Source organism: Hemitrygon akajei, chromosome 7 (assembly GCF_048418815.1).
Source record: "Hemitrygon akajei chromosome 7, sHemAka1.3, whole genome shotgun sequence".
Classification (NCBI taxonomy): domain Eukaryota; kingdom Metazoa; phylum Chordata; class Chondrichthyes; order Myliobatiformes; family Dasyatidae; genus Hemitrygon; species Hemitrygon akajei.
In genome coordinates this window covers 108,289,678-108,315,917 of record NC_133130.1, presented here as the reverse complement: position 1 = coordinate 108,315,917, position 26,240 = coordinate 108,289,678, and the positions used below count along the sequence as shown (strand labels likewise).

Sequence of the window (26,240 nt, the reverse complement as noted above, 5' to 3'; positions counted from 1 at the left end):
TCTGAGTCTACTTTCCAACCAATCAAAGAACTGATGTTCAAATCCTGCATTCTGTTTGACCTCCGTCCGCAGATTCTTTAATTTATTCATTGCTCTGGTGAAAGACCCTTCTGGGCTAGTATTGTTCAGTATGAAAGTGCAGCATTGTTCTCCAAACATTACACACACACCCCCTTTTTCTGCCAAAAGCCAATCCAGTACCTGTCTGTTTTGCCACGCCACCCTGCTAGTTGCATCTAGCTGTTACCCTAAGGCCTCCAGCGCATCATCGGTGTAGTTGATGTACCTCTGTTGATTGTAGTATATATAGTTTATCCATTCAACATTTTTGCTTACCCCTATCACAGGTATGATAGCTTCCCAGCCTGCAGCAATCTCATTTTGTGCCTTGAATTCGTTAGGTATACCTCTCGGCTGCCCTATACTGTCAATCCGGATCATATTTTCTCTTCTGCCGTAGCAGAGTCCACTGCTCAGGGAAGTTAGCATTGGACTGTACTTCAGGGGACATTATAACTTCCTGAAGCAGCATGACACGCGTACATGTTCCTGCCCACCTGAGGGGGAGCGTAGATCTTAGACTTCCTTCCTTTCCACACAGCCACCAAGTGTCTGCTAATGGGATAGTTTGAGAGTCCATTGCACCCTCAGGAGGAGGGGAACTCGTCAAGTGTCTTTTACCTGGGGTTACATCCCATGTCTGAGTGCCGTTGCCTCGGACGTGGCCAACTGGGTGAGTGCCCACCCGCATGAAACATTCATAATTCAGATGGTCCTGCATTATAAGCTGTTGCAGTGTAGGTGTCTGGCTTCTTTAATTTATAGCCCGTGGTCTGCTGTAATTGCATGCAGAGGCAAGCTTGCTTTGATCAAACTGCGAGGAAGCCTGATATAACATACACCAATAGGGGCACATTGGTGCATTGTTCATACAGTTTTGATAGCAGGGATCTGCTTTAACGCAAATCCTCATGAAACAAGCCCTAATCGGACCTGGACACCGTCGTTCGCATTGTTCCCTGTGCTCTCTTCGCCACCGCGTGCAGGTGGAGGAGTTATACGGCCTGGGAACTACATGCTGAGTGGGGCTTTCCCTTGAGCACAGGTAACAATTCTGTCTCTTCATCATTCCTGCCGTGTAAGTTGTCCATTGATACCACTGATTAGTACGTGTCTTTAACCATGGCGAGGAGGCAAGTGTTGTGCTCCTCTTACTTCTTTTCTGTAGGTTACCAGTCCCATTCCATATCTGCCACACTAATGGTTCCCAAGTCTGCACTGGAGTATGTGGGTGCTTTGTTCCCAGGGGCACGACTGGTCATTCCCAACTCATCCCCATTATCTGAAGAAGCCCTACTATCCACCACCACATCCTGAGGGTCTTCAGGCCCGTCCTCAGAATCAAAAATTTCCCTTACTAATTGATCAAACTGCTGCGGTGCAGTGTCAGCTTCTTGTTCCCCCTGTCTGTCTCTTGCTAACTGCTCTTCCGCATCACTTACCTCGGACACTTCACCTGATTGCCCTTGCAGGACTGCCCTCGTGCAATGGTTCAGATGGTACCAGGTGGAGCGTCCTTCTACCTGAACTGCGGTGGGTGATGCCTTGGTCACCGTAAAGGGTCCTTCCCTTCCTGGCTCGTTCCACTTTCTCCGAAAAACTCGCACGTAAACCTGGTCTCCTGGTTTGATCGGTCCTTCCCCTTGTACGGTCTCCGGCTCTTTCTGTTTTTCCTGTGCATAAATAGACCTATGTATCATAGTTAGCTGCTGCATGTATTGTTTCAATTCTATTTCCAATTGTTCCAAGCTAGGTCCCTTAAACGGCCCTCTCCACTGGGGCACTGGCATGGGCCTCCCAGTGAGCATCTCATGCGGTGTCAGGCATGTTATTCGATTAGTTTGCATGCGGTAACTCATCAATGCTAACAGTAAAGCATCGACCCAATTAAGTTTAGTGTCTGCACAAATTTTGTTTAGTTTGGCTTTCAGGATTCCATTAATTCTCTCTACCATGCCCTGCGACTGAGGGTGGTATACACATCCAAATCTTTGCTTTGTCCTCAGCGCCTGTAGTACCAGTTGACCACTTTCTGGATAAAAGCTGAACCATTGTCTGAGCTAACTTCTGTAGGTATTCCAAACCTTGGGATCACTTCATTTGTCAGAAATTTTACCACTGTCTTTGCCCCTTGATCTCTTGAAGGTACCGCCTCCACCCATCTGCTAAATCGATCAATTACTACCAGCATGTATCTTTTCCCTCTCACTGTCTTTATCATGTCTACGTAATCGATCACTAGATGTTTAAATGGTCCTTCAGGTACAGGAATGTGGCCTATTGGGGTTGTAATTCCCTTCCGAACATTATTCAGTGCGCATACCTCGCACTATGACAAGACAAAGTCCACTGAAGCCTGTAAATAAGGTGACCAAAAACCATCCTTCTTTATTTTCTTTATCACTTCCCCCCCTTGCACAGTGGTCCATCCCATGCGCTTCTGAAATCAGAATTGTCAGTAGAGGGGTGGGCGCTACCAACAAACCGTCTTCTGTGCTCCACAAGCCTTCCGGGTTCTGCTTGGCCCCCCTTTTTCTCCACATTGTCTGTTCTGCCAAAGTTGCCTTACCTTGTATTTCAATTAGGTCCTCTACCTCAGGTTCTGGAGTTAGGCTTACCTGGGGGGCAATGACAGCTGATGTACATCTAGATGCTTTTCTGGCTGCCTCGTCCGCAGCTTGATTTCCCTTTGTTATTACATCATTTCCCTTTTTATGTGCCTGGCATTTTACTATAGCCAATGCTTTAGGTTTCATTATGGCTTTTATTAAGTCTAGAATTTGCTGACAATGTTGTATGGGATCTCCGCTACTTTTTTTAAAACCTCTCTGCTTCCACACTGCCCCGAACAAGTGGCGTACCCCATGAGCATATGCCGAATCAGTATAGATGTCTACTTTCTCACCTTCCATCATTTCACACGCAGCTGTCAGGGCTTTGATTTCTGCTAATTGGGCGGAACACGGTTGGGGACATGGCTCCATCCTAATAATCTTATAGCTCGACTGATCCTGCTGCACTACTGAGAACCCTGCATGATTGCCATCATAGTCCCTATAACAAGAGCCATCTACGAACAGAACCTTTGTATCTGCATCCTCTAGTGGTTCTGACCGTAAATCTGCTCTCAATTTGGCAAATGCCATCGTCTTCCCTACACAATCATGGGGTTCTCCTTCATAGTCTAAAGGGACAAAATCGGCTATATTACTGGTAGTGCATCTCTGTATAATTATGTCTGGAAATGTCAATAGCATCTGATACACTGCTATCCTGGCTGGCGTCAGCACAAATTTCCCTTTTTCCAGCAATTCTGCTACTTTGTGGTGTGTGTACAGAGTCACAGGATAGCCCAGGGTTACCGATGAAGCCTTTTCATTTGCATAGTACAGCGCCGCCAATCCCTGATAACAGGGTGGATACCCGAGCCACCTCATCTAGTCTCGTACTGTAGTATGCTATCAGCTGCTTTGCTTTTCCTGTGCCTGTCTCTTGTGTTAGAACCGCTGTGACATAACCCTCCTGTCGGTTGGATACATACAAATGAAAAACCTTCTCGTAGTCAGGCAAAGCTAATGCTGGTGCTGACTGCAATTCCTACTTAATAGTATTGAAAGCTATCTCCACCTCTCCATTCCACTGTATGCCGTTCTTCAAATTTGTATGTCCTGCTTCTTTCATTATCTTTCTCAAAGGTGCCACAATCTCAGCATATTCTCCTATCCAATCTGAGCTGTACCCTGCCATTCCCAAAAACGTCATCATCTGCCCTACAGTCTGGGGCTTGGGGGCCTTAGTTATTGCCTCAATCTGATCTGGTGCTATCGCCTTCACTCCCTTGGATATTACCCTGCCTACGTATTCCACTTGCTGCGTGCAAAATTGCAGTTTCTTTTTGGATACTTTATGTCCTCCGTGCGCTAGCTTCTCTAAGAGTTATAGTGTCCTGTTCACACTGTTCCTTACTGTGGGAGCAAATCAACAGGTCATCCACATACTGTAACAATGTACTTTCCAATGGCACACCCTCTAGGTCTGCCTTCAATACCTGATTAAAAATGTGTGGTGAATGTTTAAATCCTTGCGGCATTCTGGTATAGGTATACTGAGCACCTCTGTAAGTAAATGCAAACAAATACTGACACTGATCGGCTAGAGGAATGCTGAAGAAAGCCGAACACAAATCAATCACTGAAAAGTAACTTGCTTCTGGTGAAACATTAGTCAAAAGCGTGTGTGGGTTGGGGACTACCGCTGGCCAGTCCTCTACCACATCATTTACCGTTCGCAAATCATGCACCAATCTCCACTTAGATTTACCTGTGTTTAAGACCGGCAGCAACGGGGTATTGCATGGACTGTTTGTTCTTTTAAGCACTCCTATTTCAAGCTACCCCTGCACTGTCGACGCTATTCCCTCTTCTGCTTCTGGTCTTAGAGGGTATTGTGGTCTTCTGGGTGGAATTGCTCCCCTTTTCAGCTTTATTTCTACTGGACTAGCTGTTTTTATTTTCCCTATGTCCGTGTCATGCTGTGACCACAGAATAGACGGCAACTCATCTAACCTTTTATCTTTCTGCTGGCCTCTTTCCTTTCCCAGCAAGGGCAGGTGTGGGTGGGGAGTTATTTCGACCTCTCTCACTGTCCCTACCATACCTACACTTACCATTATTTTAATGCAATTGTTGTCTTCTGATATCCACACCTCTGGCGTGATTTTCCTCCACACTGTTACGGTTTCAGCACTCTTAACTAAAGGTCCTAAGTCTTTAGACTGATATCCCTTATTTACCAACAACGTTACGTGGGGCGCAGCCTCCGGTATCCTGTACCATTTTTCTAAAAAAGTGTTCCACTTAACTTGTAAAGCTGCCCCTTGCTTTCCAATTATCACAGCCTCCCCTTCCAGGTGCTGTTGGGTACATACCTCCAGGTGCCTTTTCTCCTCTAACTCCCTGTTCTGAGTCTCGTCAAAAATCACTGTACAATGTAGCTCAGATTTGGGCATTACAGCCCTGGGTAATATAGCCTGCACGCCCTTTTTCCATTTTTCCCAGGTTTCCTGAAGCTGATCTGCGATGTCTCCTATCCAAAAGACATTTGCCTTCTTGTCTTCTTGCACTATCAATTGAGCCCCTGCTCTTTCCACACTCAGCCCATTTCTGGTGCATTCTAATTTTAATTCCAATTTCAATAAGGCATCTCTGCCTAACAAATTAATCGGAGTTCCTTTAAATACTAGCACCGGCAAAACAATTTCTTTATTTCCCATTGTCAACCGCACTGGAGCCGTGCACTGTGTCAACTGTGTTTTCCCCGAGAACCCTACCTTCTTAATAAACTTTCCTGACATGGGAAGGTGAAGGGCATACTGTGGCTGTACGCAAGTGTACGTGGCTCCAGTATCTATCATCATTGGTGTCAGTTGCCCTTCTAACATAACCTGAACAATGGGTTCCTCATCTGCCTCCCTTGTTATCATTGGGTAATGTCCCTTCCCACTCAAGTTCTCGGGGCACCCCTAATACCTCGCATAGGGGTTCACAGGTCCGCTTGGGCCTGTGGGGGCTGGTCCTTGGCTAAACTTTGGTTCCCTTCTTATCGGTTCCTGCTGGTGTGTGACAGGCCATAGTGTAAACGGACAATCTCTTCTCATGTGACCTGGCTGATTACATTCCCAGCACAATCTCTCTACCTCTCTTTCCCCCTGTTTCCTCACTGGTCCCTTCTGCCCATAGCTCCTCTGTCCCCCTCCTTGGGACTTTCAGTCCTGTCTGGGCTGTTTGAATTTAGTCTGTTCCTGATAGGGCATTTGTGGGAATGCTCCCCCAAAGACAATTATTGGCATGGGGTTTTCCAGCCCTTGTCTTACAGAATGATCGGTCCCTCCATATAGCAGTGCTTTGTCCAGTTCGATGGCTGTACTCGAACCGGTGGTTACTGGCAGTATCTTTTTGTTTTTCTCTTTTTCCTTCTTTTTGAGTTCTTCGAGCTGCATTTGTATTAACTTTCTTTGCACCTCTTCCTGCTGCTCAGCCAACCTTTGTTTGTCTTTGTATTTCTCAACCGCATGGACTACATGGTCTCTAAGTTCTTGTGGGGTCATTGACGTCAGCCCAACCACTTCCTCCAGTTTGGATTTTACTTGTGGAGGCATTGCATCCAAAATGCAATGTCGGAACAGTGAGGTCATAAATAAGCTATTCTCCACCTCTTGCTCAGTCTCCAGTCTCCCACCTTTTCAACTGGTTTTCTACGTAGGCTGCTGGGTTTTCAGTGTCTCCCAGTGGATCCCCTTTTAAGGCTTTGGGGTCCACTTTGGGTGGATAAAGCTTTCTGAGGGCCTGCCATACCCTCTGCCTCACTCTGTCAAACCCATCTCCATCAGTTCTTGGGTCGTTCGAGTTTACTGTGCCAGCCATTTCCATTAGTTCGTTAAATTTGGAGGTTCCCATCAACCTTATCAACAGTGCCTTCAAATCTCCCATAGCCAATAATCATCCCGCTGTTTCTTCTTAAAAGGCTCTAATCCATTTCCCTGCTCCTTCATGTAGATTGGGCAGAGTGTTTTTCAGCCCTTCTAGGTCCTGGGATCCCCAAGGGATATACTGCACTTGTCCTGATCCTTTTACTAACAACGGCATCATTCTTCCTCCTTCTTCCCACCTGCCCTGGCTCTCCTCCTCACCTGACTCCCCATCTGTCTCAGGGTATGTCTTTACTGCCTCCCACACAAATGTCTCCGGGGTCCTCTTCTTCCCTCGGTCTCCCTGTGGAGTCCTTCCTTTCTGTCTTGATTCAATACTTGGTTGGCCCCTGGAGTATTTTTCGCATCTCCTCTGGCAATCCCCCCTCAGTAACTTATCTAGCTCTCTCTCTACTTCCGCAAGTTGCTCCCCTACTGCCTCCTTCTGCTCTTCTAGGCTTCTGCCTCCTACCTCTTCCCCACAAATTCTCACATCCTCTCTCTCTCTCCACTTAACTCTTGCTCCTCCAATGAGTCACCTTCTTTTTCTTCCTGTCCGTGTCTGTACACCTGTGGCAGGGACTCCTCATGATCCTTACTCGTGCTTGATTCCCTTCTCTCTTGTGTTTCTCCAAGACTCTCATCTCCTATCTTTTTTCCACCTCTTCTTGAATGCCTCATCTCTTCCTGCCCTGCTGAGCCACTTTCTTCTCTAGTCTGTATATTTCTATAGTATAACCGATACTCCTCATACTCCTTTTCCTCTCTCAAGTATTTCATCCGTTCAATCCCTTCTTCCATTTCTCTCTGTACCTGTTCCATCTTTATCCTTTCTGCCTGTATCTCCTTCCATATCTCCGCTTTTTTCCTTCTCGTATTGTTTTTTTTCCTCCTCATTATCCCAAACTTGTACTTCTCCCTGCATGTTTGCTGTTCCGTCAGCAGGGGGCACTGCTTAAGGGTTCCTTCCTTATTATAGGGAGGGGGTTTTTCTGTTTCTTTCGCATCCGGGTACGGAGCCGAAGCCAGCTTCTCACTGTACCTTTCTCTCTCTCTAACAGGCTGTTTCTCCAGCACCTTAGTGTTTTCCTCGCTTGTAATCAATATTCTACCTGTCCTCCTCAGCCTTTCTCCCTCCGTTCTGAAGAGTTTTAGCACTTCCATTTCTCATTCTCTTTTTTGCCCTCTTTTCTTAGATTTATCTTTTGGTTTGTAATTTTTAATTAGTCCCTCCATTTCTTCGCACAAACTTACATCAAACGTTCCTTCTCTTGGCCACTTTGTGACCAGGTTTTTGGTTCTTTTTCCCATTTTTCTGAGGTTTTTGTGATCTCATATTTATTTATCGGGAATTTTTTGCTCAGAATCTCTACTGCCGTTCCTTTACCTGTTATGTTATTCTCTCTTTTAAGGTATTTCAGAGATTCACAGTTCGTTTACTGGATAATATTATTTACTCTAATTCTATGCCTAGTCTATTTTCCTTTCCCTGCCCGTTCAGACCTTCATTTCATACGAAGCAGTATCCACAGGGACTTATCAACACCACGTGAAATTTTTCTTAACTTAACTTCTTATTAACTTATTTGTACTTACCCTCACTGCAGTGTTCTTGATCAATCCTCTGAGCCTCCTGTTAACCCCCAATTCTGCCAGATTCTTTGGACCGGAGAGATACTTCGGCAGTGGTCCCACACTTCTGAGACTCCAAGACCTCCCCAAAGCCAACAGAATTCTTAGTCCAAATTGTCGCAAAAAGCGCTTACCTTTTGTTTGGGTGCACCCTTAATTCTGTTAGCCTTGTGGGGGTCCCTAGAGGACTGGGAAGCGTCCCCAATCTGCCGTTTCCTTTCCGCGGGTCTCTCCTGTCCTGCCGCGGTCGCCAATTTTGTCGTGGTTTCTCGTGCCCCACAAATGACCAAGAGACGCAGAAGATTCTTCAAGAAGGGTTAAACTTTAATTTGCAAATCAAAGCTGAGACAGTCATTGAGCTAGTCGCTGATTGCCCGCCGATCCTTTGGACACAGCATTTTTTTATGGCAATCTCCTGGTCCAGTTGCATTAGCATATGTAATCGGTCTATAGTTGCGTATCACACGTACCACACGTACATCTTGCCACTGTTGTTTTTACCCATTGACTTAATCATGTTCTAATCTACATCTCTTAGCTACCTCTCATTAACACACCATTGTCTTCTACATTTTTAGGATTTCATTCTCCTACTAAATTGGATACATGCATAGCAAATAGTAGTCTAAAATTTATACTTTTATACTCCAATAACCACTGGTCTGCTGAACACCAACGATATTCAGTCAATATTCATAGTATGCATATTAGAAAAAAAATTAAAGTCCCACAGGCCTTGTAAAAAATTTATTGATCAGAGCAATGATTGGTCAGCTGTAAATAAAATTATAGGGAACTTTGAGCAGTTGGGCACTGAGGAGTACAGTTGAACAGAGGGATCTGGGAATACAGATCCATAATCCCTTGACAATGGCACCACAGACAGATAATGGTCATAAAGAGAGCTTTTGGCACATTGGCCTTCATAAATCAAAACAATGAGTACAGCAGTTGGGATGTTATGAGAAGTTGTATAAGACGTTGGTGAGGCCTAATTTGGATATTCTGTTCGGTACTAGTCACTAACCTACAGGAAAGGTGTTGAAAAAATGCAGAGAAAAGTTACAAGAATGTTACCAGGACTTAAGGGCCTGAGTTATAGGGAAAGGTTGAATAGGTTATGACCTTATGCCCTAGAGCGTAGGTGAATGAGGGGGAATTTGACTTTGATATACAAATTATGAAGGGTATAGATAGGATATTTTTCCACTGAGATTGGGTGAGAGTACAACTGGAGGCCATGGGTTAAGGGTGAAAGGTGAAATGTTTAAGGGGAACATGAGGGGGAATTTTTTCACTCAGAGCGTGCTGAGAGTGTGGAACGAGTTGCCAGTGGAAGTGGGTTTGATTTCAACATTTAAGAGAAATTTGGATAGGTACATGAATGGGTGGGTGGTGGGGTGGAAATACATGTCTACCAAAGGAGGTGAGGAGCTCTCCTTCCCTCTGCTATCCTGCATATCACCCTTGGGCAAGGTGTAGCACTTGCTTAGCGCTCCGGATCAGGGTCACGTGAAGCCATGGTTGCAAGTGGTGAATGGTCATATGAGCAGCCGGTGCAGATCACAAGTCCTGGTTGTGCGACCACTAACGCCAGGCAGACAATCTCTGAACAGTATCAATAATGGCTGAGGGTCACCTGTCTGGTAAACACACTGCCCAGAAGAAGGCAATGGCAAACCACTTCTGTAGAAAAATTTGCCAAGAACAATCATGGTCATCAGCTGAGAGAGGTATGGAGGGCGACGATCTGGATGCAGGTCGATGGAACTAAGCTTAATAGTTTGGCATGTAGATGGGCCAAAAAGGCCTGTTTCTGTGCTCTAGTATGCTATGAATTCTATGAGGTTTCAGGGGCTATATGTAGGTTAAGTCACTGTGCAATCACATGGAATATAATGTGGTAAAATGTGAAATAATTCACTTACGTTAGAAAAAAATAGGAGTTGAATACTTTTTAACTGATGAGAGATTGAAAGGTGTTGGTGTTCAGAGAGGCCTGGATGACTTTGTACCTGGATCATTGAGAGTTAACAGGTAATCAGGTAGTGAAGCAAGCAATCAGGAAGGCAAGTGATCTATTGGAAGAAGATTGGAATTCAATGATAGAGGTATCTTGATTCCACTACTTAGAGCCCTTGTGAAAATGCAGTTGTGTACAGGTCTTATTTGCCTACCAAGGGAAGGATATACTTGCAAGAGAGGGAATACAATAAATCATTACCAGATTGATTCCTGGGTTGGCTAGTTAGCCTTATGAGGATACATTACTCTGACTGGACTTGTATTCTATTAACTTTAGAGCAATGAGATGTGATCTCATTGAAACATACAAAATCCTTCTGTAGCTTTTCAAGGTAGGTATAAGGATTATGTTTTCCTTGGCAGGGATGCCGAGAACCAGGGAACCTTTGGAATTTTCTGTCAAGAGACATAAGTTCATGTGTGTGGTCTGAGGCACTGGTGCTTTTTCTCATTGCCTATTTCTTCCTTCCTACCATACACCTCATCCGTCCCTTGACCCTCTCAACCCCAGCTTTCCTTTTCCCTGAATCACTTCCCTTTGAGTATCCAATTGCAGATCTACTCACCAGCCCCACGGACCACATTGCTACTGCCTTTAAACCCTTGACTACCCCGGGTACATCATGCTCCGTAACACCATTCTAAAAACCCCACAGCAGTACTGCTGTACTATGTCTTGTAACCCGAAACACTCCAAAACCCTCACTGTGCTCTCAGCCACACTCCAGACCTTGATGTCTGCTCTGCTCAGGATGTAGGGTGCATACTCTCTGTTGGTAATTTGAGTGAAGTGAAATGTTTGCTGCCACGTCCTTTTCTCAACACCTCTACATCCTAACTCAACTGACATTCACTCTTACGTCAGTCTCCACAGCCTCAAATGACTTCGCACCACTTTAATTATGTATCTATTTATGAAAGTTTTTGATGTTCCCTTTTATATTGCCTGCTGATCTTTTCTTATGGCCTCTTTGATTAATAAAAAAAGTCAATAGAAACCAACAGACCTTGCAACAATGCACTTTTTAGATGTGCATAATCCTTCTCCAGTACTAAAGAAGGGACTTACATTTGATTTTTATTCATTTATTTGAGATACAGCGCAGTAACAGCCCTTCCACCCCAATGAGCTCACGCTGCCCAGTTAGATAGATAGATAGATAGATACTTTATTCATCCCCATGGGGAAATTCAACTTTTTTTTTCCAATGTCCCATACACTTGCTGTAGCAAAACTAATTACATACAATACTTAACTCAGTAAAAAAAAATATGATATGCATCTAAATCACCGTCTCAAAAAGCATTAATAGCTTTTAAAAAGTTCTTAAGTTACACCCGTGTGACCAATTGCCCTACCATCTTTGGATTGTGGGAGGAAACCTAAACATTCACGGCGAGATCATGCAAGCTCCTTACAGACAATGGTGGAATGGTTGCTGACAATGTAACAGCGTTACACCAACCACTACGCCACTGTGCACCCATGGCCTTAGTGTTCCTATACCTTGAAGCAGTCATGACAGAGTTCAGTTTTTCTGGAGAAAAGTGAATTACTAACTAAGTCTTTGCCTCTTGCTTTGCAGTACTTCTTCGCGACGTAGCAAGAAATAGAAACCAGTTGTTCAGACACACGGACACTCAGTGAACAACAAATGAGTGATGGGACAAGGGACATATTTGGTAATGAAGGAATGACAGAAATTTGAGATTTTCTGTTTATTAAACAGTTCTTTTTGATTAATAAACCATAAATCTGTGATTAAATTAAATAATTACTTTATTTTTGTCTCATATCCCTTCATTCAGTTTTCTCCTTTACTAATTAAAAAGTGTTTTAGTTTATAGCAAACTTCAGATAACAAGAGCAGGGTTACATAGAAACATAGAAAACCTACAGCACAATACAGGCCCTTCGGCCCAAAAAGCTGTGCCAAAATTACCTAGGGTTAACCCACAGCCCTCTATTTTTCTAAGTTCCATGTACCTATCCAGGAGTCTCTTAAAAGACCCTATCATAACACCCAGTAGAGTTATTGAACCCTTCCTGCTCCTAACTTCCACCCACAGAAACTCCGTAGATAATCTCTCCATGACTTCCTCCCTTTCTGCAGCTGTGACACTATCCCTGATCAACAGTGTCACACCCCCACCTCTTTTGCCTCCCTCCCTGTCCTTTCTGAAAGGACTGATCCACGTTCTAAGCTCATCCGCTTTGTCCACAATACTTCTTGCATTAAAATAGACACATCTCAAAGCATCAGTCTGAGCGCGTCCCTTCTCTATCACCTGCTTATCCTCCCTCTCGCACTGTCTCCCAGCTTTCTCTATTTGTGAGCTAATTGCCTCTTCCTCCATCTCTTCAGTTTGATTTCCACCCCCCAGCAACCCTAGTTTAAACTTTCCCCAGTAACCTGAGCAAACCTCCCCGCCAGGATATTGGTCCCCCTGGGATTCAAGTGCAACCCGTCCTTTTTGTACAGGGCACACCTGCCCCAAAAGAGGTCAAGGTGATCCAGAAAACTGAATCCCTGCCCCCTGCTCCAATCCCTCAGCCACAGATTTATCCTCCACCTGTTTATATTCCTATACTCACTGTCACGTGGCACAGGCAGTAATTCCGAGATTACTACCTTTGTGGTCCTGCTTCTCAACTTCCTTCCTAACTCCCTGTGGACTGATTTCAGGACCTCCTCCCTTTTCCTACCTATGTCGTTGGTACCAATATGTACCACGGCCTCTGGCTGTTCTCCTTCCCACTTCAGGATATCGTGGACGCGATCAGAAACATTCCAGACCCTGGCACCTGGGAGGCAAACTACCATCCGTGTTTCTTTCTTGCATCCACAGAATCACCTGTTTGACCTCCTAACTATAGAGTCCCCTATCACTGCTGCCATCCTCTTCCTTTCCCTACCCTTCTGAGCCACAGGGCCAGACTCTTTGCCAGAGGCGTGGCCACTGTTGCTTCCCCCAGGTAGGCAAACAGGAGTACTTATTGTTACGGGGGACAACCACAGGGATACTGTCTAGCCTCTGACTCCTCCCCTTCCCTCTCCTTACTGTTACTCACTTATCTGTCTCGCAAGGCCCCTTTGTGACTCACCTCCTTACTCTCCCTGACCAGATGAAGGTCATCGAGCTGCATCTCCAGTTCCCTAACCCTGTCCCTAAGGAGCTGCAGCTCTACGCACCTGGCATAGATGTGGCTGTCCAGGAGGCTGGGAGTCTTCCCACATCTGACACCCAGTACAGAGCACCGGCCTCACTCACATACTTCCTGTTTCTATTCTTCACAGATAACCTACCTCTCCTTGACCCATTATCACTGAAGCCCTGTTGAGACAAAGCCTTCTTACTCTGTCTCCCTCTACACTGGCACCCAATCTATAAAGCTGACTCCTTTTAAACTCTTCTCACTGTTCTACCTGGCTTGCGCAGTCATCTTCTCTGAGACTGCACCCTCTGGTCAATAGGAAACATCCTCTCCACATCCACTCTATCTAAGCCTTTCAATCTTCGATAGGTTTCAATTTAATCCTCTCTCATTCTTCTAAACTCCAGCGAGTACAGACCCAGTGCCACCAAATGTTCCTCATATATTAACCCTTTCATTCTTGGGATCATTCTGTGGACCTTCTCCAATGGCAGCACATCTCTTCTTAGACAAGGGATGCAATACTGCTCACAACAGTCCATGTGCGGTCTGACCAATGCCTGAACAAGCCTCAGCAGTGTACTTTTTTGCCACACTTGGAGAAGTGCTATCCTTCTGAACCTTATACACAGGAAATATACAGTACATTGAGTAGCAGTTATCTCCCCTGTGAGGCAAGTGTGGCACAGCTAATTTGGTGTCAGTGATGGCTGTAAGTTTAGTGTGCGGAAAGCAATTTCTAGCAGAAAGATGGGCCACCTCCTTTGGTGATGAAGGGAATCACCAATTGCTTGCAGGCTTATTGGGATTGATTGTAAAGTGTTATTTTCTTAATAATGGTGTGGGTAACATTATAGATTTTTACTCTACAAAGAATGGTTTTACAGAAACACTGCATATCACAATTTCAATTTTCAACGTGGCCCTGTTTCCACACGAGTGACATGATGGTCCTCTTGATGGGAGTGAAGCTTCATTCAGAAAACGACAGGTATAATGGGACACCTGCCAGAGGAGAAATGTGGAGAAAGTTAAAGTGTTCATTTTCCCACATGAAATTCAGATAACAGTGCCTTGGGAATAGGATGTGTGTTCAAACACAGTGCAGGTTGTCTCCATTGCCTTTTTTAAGCTTCTGCTTCTGTCCAGACTAGGACATTGGACATCAACAACATGATCCAATGCATTGGTAAAGTATTTCAGAATTCATCCTGTTCTGCCTGAGCACATACACCACAAGGATTCAACAGGATTGCTGGAAACATTGACTGCATGTAAATCCAACTCGGGTTGCTCTACTGAGCACAGAATCATTTCATCACCAGTCGGTGATGGTTCTTGAGCTTTGTCTTTGCTAACAACTTCAGCCATGAGGAGGAGGGAACTATCTCATACCACAGAGTCACAGAAAGCTGATTTAATGACTAGTATCTTATTCCAATAGAGTTCCCATTATTCCTTCACCTGCTGATTATCACAGTGTTATTGTCAAAATAAATATCAACATTAGCATTCAGAATCATTTACTAAATATCTAACTGTTTAAAAAACACAGAAACATTAACTACTCACTCATCCTCTGTGGCCTTCGTTCCTGTTTTATGACCATGGTGTAGTCATGGTATGATAATGTTGTAGAGGAGCAGAGGGATTCCAGAGTACAGCCTCAGATTTTTAAGGATGAAGGAGTGATCAATAAAATTTAAAATAGGATGCTTTCTTTTATTAGGTGGGATATTGAAATTAAGGACAGGGACGTTTTGTTACAAGTATCTACAAAGGTAACTAGACCAGGAACGTAGAATGAAAAGCAACACACACAGAATGCTGGAGGAATTCAGCCGGCCAAGCAGCATCTATGGAAAAGAGTACAGTTGACGTTTCAGGACGAGACCCTTCATCGGGACCAGCATCTGCAGATCTTCTCGTGTTTGTGATGTAGTATCAAAAAAAAATTGCTGATGCTGGAATTCTGAATAAAAACAGTGTGCCCTAAACTGTCATTTCTCAAAGGAATAAAAGGTGGTTTTGTCAGTTGAAGGTCAATTATCCCAGCCCTTGGACATCATTTGTCGGAATGCCTCAGGGCTCAACCATTTTCAGCTACTTCATCAATGAACTTGCTCTTAAATGCTCAACGATCAATTCCATTAACAACTCCCCAGCAAGTGAAGCAACATGTATCTGTTCATTCCCTTTAGCATCAGCACAGTGACTGCAGTGTGTACCCATCTTTAAACTGTGTCATAAAGTCATAGAACAGAAACAGCACAGAAGCAGGCCTTTTGGCCCATCTAGTCCATACTGAACTATTATTTGGCCTCGTTCCATCAACTACACCTGGACCATAGCCCTCCATACCCTCCCATCCATGAACCTATCCAAATTTCTCAAGTGTTGAAATTGAACCTGCATCCACCACTTCCACTGGCAGCTGGTTCCACACTCTCACCACCCTCTGAGTGAAGAAGATCCCCCTCATATTCTCCTTAAACATTTCACCTTTCATCCTTCACCCATGGCCTCTAGTTCTAGTCTCACCCAAACTCAGTGGAAAAAGCCAGCTTCCATCATAATTTTGTAATCCTCTGTCAAATCTCCTTTTGTTCTATGGTCTAGGGTATAAAGTCCTAAGCATTCAACCTTTCCCTATAACTCAGGTCCTCAACTCTTGGCAAAATTCTTGTACCTTTTCTCTGCATTCTTTCAATCATATTGATATCTTTCCTGTAGGTCAGTGACCTGAACTGCACACAACACTCCAAATTAGGCCTTACCAATGTTTTATACAACTTTAACATAACATCCCAATTCCTGTTCTCAATACTTTGATCTATGAAGGTCAATGTATGAAAAGCTCTCTTCACAACCCTTCCTATCTGTGATATCACTCCCAAGGAATTATGGATCTGTATTCCCAGATCCCTCTGCTCTATTGTACTCTTCAGTGCCCTACTGCTCACTGTGTAGGTCCTATCTTGGTTTGTCCTCCCAAAGCGCAACACCTCAAACTTATCGGCATTAAATTCCATCTGCCATTTTTTCAGCCCATTTTTCCAGTTGGTCTAGATCCCACAATGAACTTTGATATCATTCCTCATTATCCACTACACCCCCAATCTTGGTGTCACTGATCCAATTTACCATATTATCATTCAGATCATTGGTATAGATGACAAACAACAACGGACCCAGCACTGATGTCTATGGTCTGCCACTATTCAAGCTCCATTTCCTCTGTAATCTGTATATGTTCATGACCTCACTGCTGTTATGCCTCACCTCTATATACTCTGCATCTGCCTCCCGAGTAAATAGAGATGCACAAAAATCCATTTAAGATCTCCTTCACCACTTTCGGCTTCATGCTTAAATAATCACGCTGATCTTCAAGACTAAGTGTGCTAGGTGACCCTAACAGCACCTCCTAAGCCTGAGATTTTTGCTGCCAAGGAGAACAGCAACAGGTGCAGGGATAGCGCCTCCAAAGTTAATGAAAAGTGAGGGAATAGGCTGCAGTGGAATGTAGGAGGATGCAGTTGGCGGGACTCGTATAAGCAGCCTAAATGTTCCCCTATGTTGTTAGAGAAATGTACACCGTCATTAAATTGCTAAGTTTAGATCCTGGAGCTCCCTCCCCAATAGCACCTTTACCAGAAGGACTGCAGTGATTTTGTAGGTAGCTTGCTAACCCCCTCTCCAGGGCAATTAGGAATCAACAGCTACTAGCCTTACCAGTGACACCTTCATGCTGTTAATCTAAAACTTTAAATCAGAACGAGTCACCAGATTTATAGGAGTAATACAGTGACCCAGGCTAAGGATCTATAGGGTGCCATTTTGATATCCCAGCCACTTACACTCAGTGGCCACTTTATTAGGTACCTCCTCTACCTAACAAAGTAGCTCCCTATTGTCTGTTCTGGACTTCTGCTACTGTAGCCCATCCAATTCAAGGTTTGAAGTTTTGTCTGTTCGGGATGCTCTTCTGCACACCACTGTTATTTGAGTTACTGTGGCCCGCCTGTCAGCTTGAACCAGTCTGGCCATTCTCCCCTGACCTCTCTCATTAACAAGGCCCACAGAACTGTCACACACTGGATGTTTTTGTGTTTTCCACAACATTTTCTGTAATCTCTAGAGACATTTGTGTGTGAAAATCCCAGGTGATCAGCAGTTTCTGAGATAGTCAAACCACCCCATCTGGCACCAACAATCATTCAGTGCTCAAAGTCATTTAGATCACATTTCTTCCCCATTCTGATGTTTGGTCTGAACAACAACTGAACCTCTTGACCATGTGTGCATGTTTCTATGCACTGAGTTGCTGCCATGTGATTGGCTGATTAGATACTTGCATTAACGAGCAGGTGTACCTAATAAAGTGACCTAAGTGTATGTTCAGTAAACTAATTTGTAATCAAAGCTAGAATGATACCTAGCCATTGGATCTGGACATAAAAAAAGACACATTTCACCCCCCACCCAGCTCCACCACAATCTTCCTCACAAATTTCCAGGTATGTGCTTAAGTTGAATCGAGCAACAGTAATGATGTAATCATACAGAATCATATTTTCCAGCCTCTTCTATAACATTCCCCGAGTACTGTCTGTCCCATGAGAAGTCCTGCTTATACATTTGAGGAAAGTTATTTGAATATTGCGTCCCTCCATTACTATGTGTACCATTCAGTCATGCCCCTTAATGATGGGGTTGCAAGTTTGAGAGAGACTCAAACAACACCTCCTAAACCTACAACCCTATCACTAAGGGGTATTAGGACACCAAGTGATTGCTATCAACCCCAAGCTCCCTTCTGTATTACACATTATTTTGACTTTTAAAAAATTTTGCCGTTTCCTCATTTAACCTACTGATCAAAATCCTAGAAGCCTCCAGTCACTGCTGTTGTAGGTGCTACCTTCCACTGAAGTCCAGCTGGTTCCATCACCACCTGGAATGGAGGGGCCACTGCACAAGATCAGAAAAAGCTGCAGAAAGTTGTAAACTCAACCAGCTCCATCGTGGGCACTAGCTTCTCCAGTGTGAAGGACATCTTCAAAAGGCGATGCCTCGAAAAGGTAGTATCCATCATTAAGGTTCCCCCCTCCCCATCACCCAGGTGAGGCTCTCTTCTCACTGCTACCATCAAGGAGGTACAAGAGCCTGAAGACACATACTCAACGTTTCAGGAACTGCTTCTTCCCCTCCTGCCATCAGATTTCTGAATGGACAGTAAACCTGTGTCAGCTTCTTTCCCATCTTTTTGCAATAGTTATGGCACAAGAAAGTTTGTGAACTCTGTAGAATTTTCTCTATTTATGACCTAAAATGGGATCAGATCTTCACACAAGTCCTAAAACTAGATAACGAGAACCCCATTAAATAAATAACATAAAACATTATACTTGTTCATTTATTTATTGAGAAAAATGATCCAATATTACATGTATTTGTTGGAAAAAGTATGTGAACTTCTGGGGTAATGCCTTCTACAAAAGGTATTTGGGGTCAGGTGTTCCAGTCGATGAGATGAGACAGGAGGTGTGGGTTGTAGAGGTGCCCCGCTCTATAAAAAAGACACACAAAGTCAGGTTACTGACAGAACCTGCTCTTAAGAAAGATCTGTTTATGTGCACAAAGCCTCGATCAAAGCAACTTTCAGGGGACCTTAGAAGAAGAATTGTAGAGATGCATGAAGCTGGAAAAGGGTTCAAAAGCATTTCTAAAGACCTGAGTGTTCATCAGTCCACAGTAAGAGGAATCATCTCCAAATGGAGGAAACTGCCCCTAGGAGTGGGCATCCTGCTAAGACACACAATTTCTCAGAAATGTTAGAGGAGTGAAAGGAAACCTGTGCTGGTCCCTGGGCCTGATGTTCACATCCAGAGTGTTCATGAGGTCGTGGAAGCAGCAGAGCTGATCTTCCAAAACTCTGCAAGTGACAGAACTGTCCCCGCAGACTGGAGAGAGGCAAATGCAACCCCATTACTTGACGAAAGAGTGAGAACGAAAACAGAATGGTTTGCCTGATGCCGGTAGTATGAAAACTGCTGAAGTGTGTAGTAACAGGGGTAATGGAAATGTCCTGGCATGGGGTGCCTTGAATTTCAAATTTTAAATGTAATCCTTCAGGAATTTAGCAAAAATATGACAGGTTGCCCATTATAAGTAGTAAATCAAAATGCTGCTGAGGAAATCAGAAGACTTAGAGCATAGACCGTAGAAAAGTACTGCACAGTATGGCGTAGGAACAGGCTCACAGCCCACAGTGTTATGCCGGACCAATTAAATCAGTAATCAAATGGCCAACTAAACAATCTCCTTGGCCTTCACAATGTCCATATCCTTCTACTTTCCACACATCCATGTGCATCTGTAAGTGTCTCTTCCTGCCTCTACCACCACCCTAGACAGGGCATTCCAGGCACCCACCACTCTGTAAAAAATCTTGCCCCTCACGTCTCCTTTAAAATTACCCCCTCTCACCTTAAATACATACCCTCTGGTATTAGACATTTCTACTCTATATACTCTATATATACCTCTCATCATCTTATTATCCCTGCGGAACACCACTAATCACACACCTCCTGCTAAAATAAGTCCTTTCGACCACTACCCACCGTCTCCTATGGACAAGCCAGATCTGAATTGAAATGGCCAATTATCCATAGAGCCCATGCACCTTAATCTTCTGGATGAGCCTCCCATGAGGGACCTTGTCAAACACCTCACATGTAAACAACACCAACAGCTCTACCTTCAGCAGTCATCCTCGTCATCTCATCAAAAAACACAGTTGTTAATAAGACACCACTTGCCCTGCACAAAGCCATGCCTTCTCTCCCTAATTGGGCCATGGTTTTCCAAATGTTCATAAGTCCTATCCCTAATAATTTCCCTAACACTGATGTGAAACTCAGCGGTCTATAGTTTCCAGGATTATCCCTGCTTCCCTTCTTGAATAATGGAATATTAGCTGGCTGATAATAATATTAGCTGAATAATACTGGCTGCCCCTCTGGGACCTCGCCTGTGGCTAAAGAGAACATGAAAATATTGATCAAGGTCCCAGCAATCTCTTCTCTTGCCTTTGTCAATAATCTGGGCTATATTCCATCGGACTCTGGGGACATTTCCATCTTAATGCTACTTAAGAGGCCTAACACTACCTCCTCCTTTACCTCAAAATACCCCAGCATATTAATACGCCCGTCTCTGATCTCCCTATACTCCACCTCCTTCTAAATACTGATTAATGTATTTAATCATTAAGGACCTCACCCACATCCAAGCAAATGTTGCCTCCTTTATCCTTAAGTGGTCCCACCCTCTCCCTAGTTACTTTCCTGCTCTTGATGACTGTATAGAATGCCTTGGCGTTGTCTTTAACCCTAATTGCCAATTACTTTTCATGGCCCTCCTTGGATTTCCTAATTCCCTGCTTGAGTTCTTTTCTGGCTTCTTTATTATCTTCAGTGGCTTTGTTTGATTCTAGGTTCCTAAGGCTTTCATACTTTTCCTTTTTCTTCTTGACTAAATTCATCACCTCTCTCGACATCCAAGGTTCTCTTACCTTGCCATCTGTGTTCTTCCTTCTGACTGGGTACTCCTTACAAATTCTGCTCCATCTAAACCACTTGCACTCAGAAGGTTCCAATTTATATCAAGGAAGTTGAAGTCCCCTATGACAACAATCCTATTGTTTTTGCACCTTTTCTTAATCAGCCTGTATATTGGGGGTGGCTGTTGGGGGGGGGGGGTCTATAGTACAGTCTTATCAGTGTGATTGCATCCTTCCTGTTTTTGAGTTCTATCCATATGGACTCAGTCCTCCATTTTGTCCGTTCTGAGTGCAGCTGTGATATTGTCCCTGATTAGTGTTGCAACTCCACACCTCCCATGTTGCCTCCTTCTCCATCTTGTTTAAAACACTGAAACCCTGGGACATTAAGCATCCATTCCTTTCCCTCTGTCAACCAAGGTTCTGTAACGACCACCGTGTACTGATCCATGCTCTAAGTTCATCACATCAATGGATAGTAAAAGTTTTTATAATTATATAAAGTGGAAAAGGGTGGCTAAAGTGAATGTAGGTCCCTTGGAGGACGAGGAGGGGGATTTGATATTGGGTAATGAGGAAATGGACGAGGCTTTGAATGACTATTTCATGTCACTCATTACGGTGGAGACACATCTAACATGCCAAAGAGAAATGATATGGATGTGATGGAGGTGAGGACCTTGATACAATAACAATCACTAAAGAGGTATTGCTGAGCAAACATGTGGGCCTGAAGACAGGCAAGTCTCCTGGTCCTGATGGAATACATCCCAGTGTACTGAAATAAATGGCAGAGGTTATAGTAGAGGCCTAGTTGATTATTTACCACAATTCTCTGGACTCTGGGTAGGTCCCAGTGGACTGGAAGAAGGCGAATGTCATCCCACTGTTCAAAAAAGGATGTAGGCAAAAGTCAGGTAGCTATAGGCCAGAAAGTTTGACATCTGTAGTTGGGAAAATATTTGAAGCTATCATTAAAGAAGAAATAACAAAGTATCTGGAAAGAAATGGATCCATCAGGCTGACGCAGCGTGGATTCAGCAAAGGCAGATCCTGTTTGACAAACTTACTGGAGATCTTTGAGGATGTAACGAGCACAGTGGGTAGAGGGGAACAGATGGATGTTATTTACTTGGATTTCCAGAAGGCATTCGATAAGGTGCCACATAAAAGACTTATCCATAAGATAAGGATGCATAGAGTTGGGGGTGATGTAGTAGCATGGATAGAGGATTGGTTAACTAATGGAAAGCAGAGAGTCGGGAAACATGGGTGTTACTCTGGTGAGCGGTGTGCCGCAGGGGTTGGCGCTGGGCCCGCAACTGTTCATGATGTACATTAACAATCTGGAAGAGGGGACCGAGTGTAGTGTATTTAAGTTTGCTGATGACACTAAATTGAGTAGAAAAGCAAATTGTTCAGAAGATACGGAAAGTCTGCAGAGAGATATAGATAGATTAAGTGAGTGGGCAAAGGTCTGGCTCATGGAATACAATGTTGGTAAATGCGAGGTCATCCACTTTGGAAGGAAAATGGAAGATCAGATTATTATTTAAATGGTAAAAAATTGCAGCATGCTGCTGTGCAGAGGAACTTGGGAGTGTTTGTACATGATTCACAAAAGGTTGGTTTGCGGGTGCAGTTGGCTGTCAAGAAGACAAATGGAATGTTGGCCTTCCAGAGGGATTGAATTTAAGAGCAGGGAGGTTATGTTACAACTGTACAGGATACTGGTGAGGCCGCACCTGGAGTATTGCATGCAGTTCTGGTCTTACTTGAGGAAGGATGCACTGGCTTTGGAGGCGGTGCAGAGGAGATTCACCAGGTTGATTCCAGAGATGAGTGGGTTAGACTATGAGGAGAGATTGAGTCACCTGGGACTGTACTCGGTGGAATTCAGAAGAATGAGAGGAGATCTTATAGAAACATGTAAAATTATAGGATTGAGGCAGGAAAGTTGCTTCCACTGGTAGGTGAGAATAGAACTAGGGGACATAGCCTCAAGATTCAGGGAGTAGATTTAGGACAGAGATGAGGAGGAACTGCTTTTCCCCAGAGGGTGGTGAATCTGTGGAATTCCTTGCCAAATGAAGCAGTGGAGGCTACCTCAGTAAATATATTTAAGATAAGGTTGGATAGGTTTTTGCATAGTAGGGGAATTAAGGGTTATGAGGAAAAGGCAGGTAGGTGGAGATGAGTCCATGGTCAGATTAGCCCTTATCTTACTGAATGGCGGAGCAGGCTCAATGGGCCGAATGGTCTATTCCTGATCCCATTTCTTATGTTCTTTTGTTACCTATAATACTCCTAGCAATAAATCCTTAGGACACTGATCCTAATATTGTGCGGGCGATCACAAGCCCCTCTTAAAGCAGTATAACAGGCCTGGCCTGTGTGCTCACACACCTGTTTTATAGATGAATCGGCCACCGATTTCCACTGATTGAACATCGATTAAAATACCTTTTCAACTAGAGAGAAAAGGAGAGTGAGGTTTGTCTCCTGCTGTTGAGGTCAGGAGCTCAGTGCAAGGCATAAGTAAAGTGTTTTAATACAATTACTTTGTGGCGGGGTTTTCCAGACACGGCAGCCAAATGCAGCAATTCCTTTGGTTACCTCTCGTATTTCACCTGCTTGGCAGAATATTTGCTCGAATTGCCTTAGGGTCAAATTCGACTTTCCACGATTAGCAAACAGGTAATAAACTTCAACTGCAATTGCTATTTTAAGTTCATGAAAACACTTCTTAATATGTGATTACGTACTGCTCGTTTATTAAAAATACTCCCCCAAATTGTTTGAGACAGCTCCCGTTCAAACAATCCATGCCATCCTGTCCCTCACTTTGCTCCTGCTTGCTTTACCGGCCTTGATATCTACTTTCCTCTCCATCCTCCACTTTCTGGCCTGGTGACCTGGTTCCAAGCCCCCTGCCAAATATTTCAAACCTTCCTGAGCAGCGCTAGCGAACCTTCTGGCCAGAATATTGGTTCCCCTTCGGTTTATGTGCAACCTGTCCCTCTTGTACAGGTCACTGCTGCCCCAGAAGAGGTTCCAATGATCCAAGAACCTGAAACCCTGCCCCCTGTGCCAGTTCCTCAGCCTCACAGTTATTGGTACTATCATCCTACTCCTCCCCCGTCCAGCACGTGGCACTGGAAGTAATCCAGAGATTACTACCTTTGAGGTCCTACTCTCCAACCTATTTTCTAACTCCCTATACTCCCGTGTGATTGGTGCCAAAGTGCACCATGACCTCTGCTCACTCTGCCCCTTGAGAATATTCTGCAGCTGCCCCGAGACCTCCAGGACCCCAGCACCTGGCATCTGCTTCACAGCCATAGAATCTCCTGCCTGTCCACTGACCTGTCGAGCCTCCTGTCACTATCACTCCGCCTGATTTTAGCCGTCTCAGAGCCAGCCACAGTCTCACTGGCCTGGCTGTTGCTGCTGTGCAGCATCCAAAGGGGTGTGCTTGTCGCTGAGGGGGATGGTCACGCGGGGAAACCCCGCCCTTCTCTACTTCTCCTGGTGGTCACCAATCTACTACCTGAAGCCTGCACTCAGTAAAAGTTTCATCTATGAGGTTTTAATACTCCTGGATGGTGCATTAACCTCCAGCTCCAGTTCCTTGATGTGGTCAGTCAGGAGCTGAAGTAGGGTGCATTTCCTGCAAATGTAGTCAGGGAGACCCTGAAATCCCACACCTTACAGGAGGAGCATTCTACCCCCTTACCTACCGTCCTGCCTGCACTGACTATGGGTTTACAGACAACAGAAAAGGCTTACCTCTACCTTCTCTGTGAAACCTTTGAGTTTTGCACTCTCCTAGGTCACACATTCAGCCTCTTCTCACTCTGCTCATTATATCTTTGGCTTTAACTTCTGATGTTTAAGTTTCACCATCAGAAAATGACTCAGAACCCTTAGACTTTGCCTGTTCTCACCAAAGCCTTTCGATCCAAATCCTCCCACTCTGCTTGAACCTAACCTATCGTTATTGGCCCTTGCTATGTTACCAAGCAATATCCCACTCTCTAGAAAGTCCTGACAGGCCCCACTCGCTTTGTAAAGCTGATGTGTATAGTCCACAAAGAACAGTCTCCAACTCTTGTTGCGATCTCCTGCTCCACAGACAGCTTCATTAATGGTTTATCAATACAGCAACTCAAGTTTGGCTGCATCACAGTCATTCCCTCACCTGTCCCTCCCCACCCTTATTGCAACTGAAAACTAACTTGTTTTCTCTTTTTTACCTGACTTTGACAAATGGTTAACTCTGTTTCTCTTGCTATATGTTGCCTGATGTTCTGAATGCACGACTGCAGCTTTTGATTCCATTTCAACAACACCAGTAAACAGATGGTTATGTATTTTTGATAGTGTTAGTCACTTAGTGGGGTTACTCAGCAGAAGAGTATTAAAAATATTTTCATTGTTATTAATTAATGTTCAGCTTGCATGCTCTAAATTGCACAGGCTGAACGCAAGTAAAGTTAATTGCTAGATACTTACAGTAACCTGGCAAGAAAAAATGTCTCCAACAGGGCTGAATTTGATCGTAGATCACTTCTGCACCCAAAGCAGATACTCTTCTTAGATTGGACTGAAAGAAAACTGATCCCTATATTGTGTGAGCTATCACAAGCCCCTCTCTAAGAAAGATCTTCAAAGCAGTATAACAGGCCTGGCTTGTGTGCTCACATACCAGTTTTACAGATGAATTGGCCACTGATCTCCACTGATTGAAAACCAAGAGATTAAAATACCTTTTCTACTACAGTGAAAAGGAAAAGAAGCAAAGTTCATCTCCTGCTATTTGCTAAGGAGCTCAGTGCAAGGCGCAAGTAAAATGTTTTTACACAATTACTTTGTGGCGGGGTTTTCCAGACACGGCAGCCAAACGGAGCAATTCCTTTAGTTACCTCTCATATTTCACCTGCTTGCCAATATGTTTGCCAAAAATGACCTTATCCACTGCTTTAGATCAAATTCTATTTTCCACGATTAACAAACAGGAAATAAGCTTCAACTGGAATTGCTGTTTTAAGTTCATGAAAATCCTTCTTAATATGTGATTATGTACTGCTGATTTATTAAAAATATTCCCAAAAATTATTGCACCCAGCTCCTGTTTTACATTCTGGGTGGCAACTGCAAGATGAAAGCCTGTTTAATCAGTGCTTGCTGATCAGATTTAACTGGCTTCAGCCTATCTGAACTTTCAGCAAATGACATCATCCACTGCAGGCAAGGGTGTGGAAAGGGTGTAAATACCATGAACTGTATCAAACAGTGTCACCGCGTGTCCTAGTTGGTAAGCAAAAGAC

At 44.1% G+C, this 26,240-nt stretch overlaps 1 protein-coding gene and 1 long non-coding RNA gene across 3 annotated transcripts in view; one reads left to right on the top strand and one right to left on the bottom strand.

Annotated features, from left to right (window-relative positions):
• Positions 1–15,289, top strand: part of rsph3 (radial spoke head 3) — a 64,745-nt gene extending 49,456 nt beyond the window's left edge. The window contains exons 8-9 of one of the 2 annotated variants that reach the window (XM_073051675.1): positions 11,770–11,866; positions 15,070–15,289. In XM_073051675.1, coding sequence (XP_072907776.1) covers positions 11,770–11,831 — 62 coding nt within the window. In that variant the 3' untranslated portion in view covers positions 11,832–11,866; positions 15,070–15,289. Of the gene's footprint in view, positions 1–11,769; positions 11,959–15,069 lie in introns of those variants that run through there. The other variant, XM_073051674.1, reaches the window with a different exon arrangement.
• Positions 15,290–18,786: 3,497 nt separating this feature from the next.
• On the bottom strand, positions 18,787–25,480 carry LOC140730786 (uncharacterized). Its single transcript, XR_012099677.1, has 3 exons — positions 25,426–25,480; positions 23,317–23,381; positions 18,787–18,912 (listed from the first exon to the last, which is right to left on the bottom strand). It is a non-coding gene; the product is annotated as an uncharacterized lncRNA (long non-coding RNA).
• Positions 25,481–26,240: the final 760 nt, after the last annotated feature.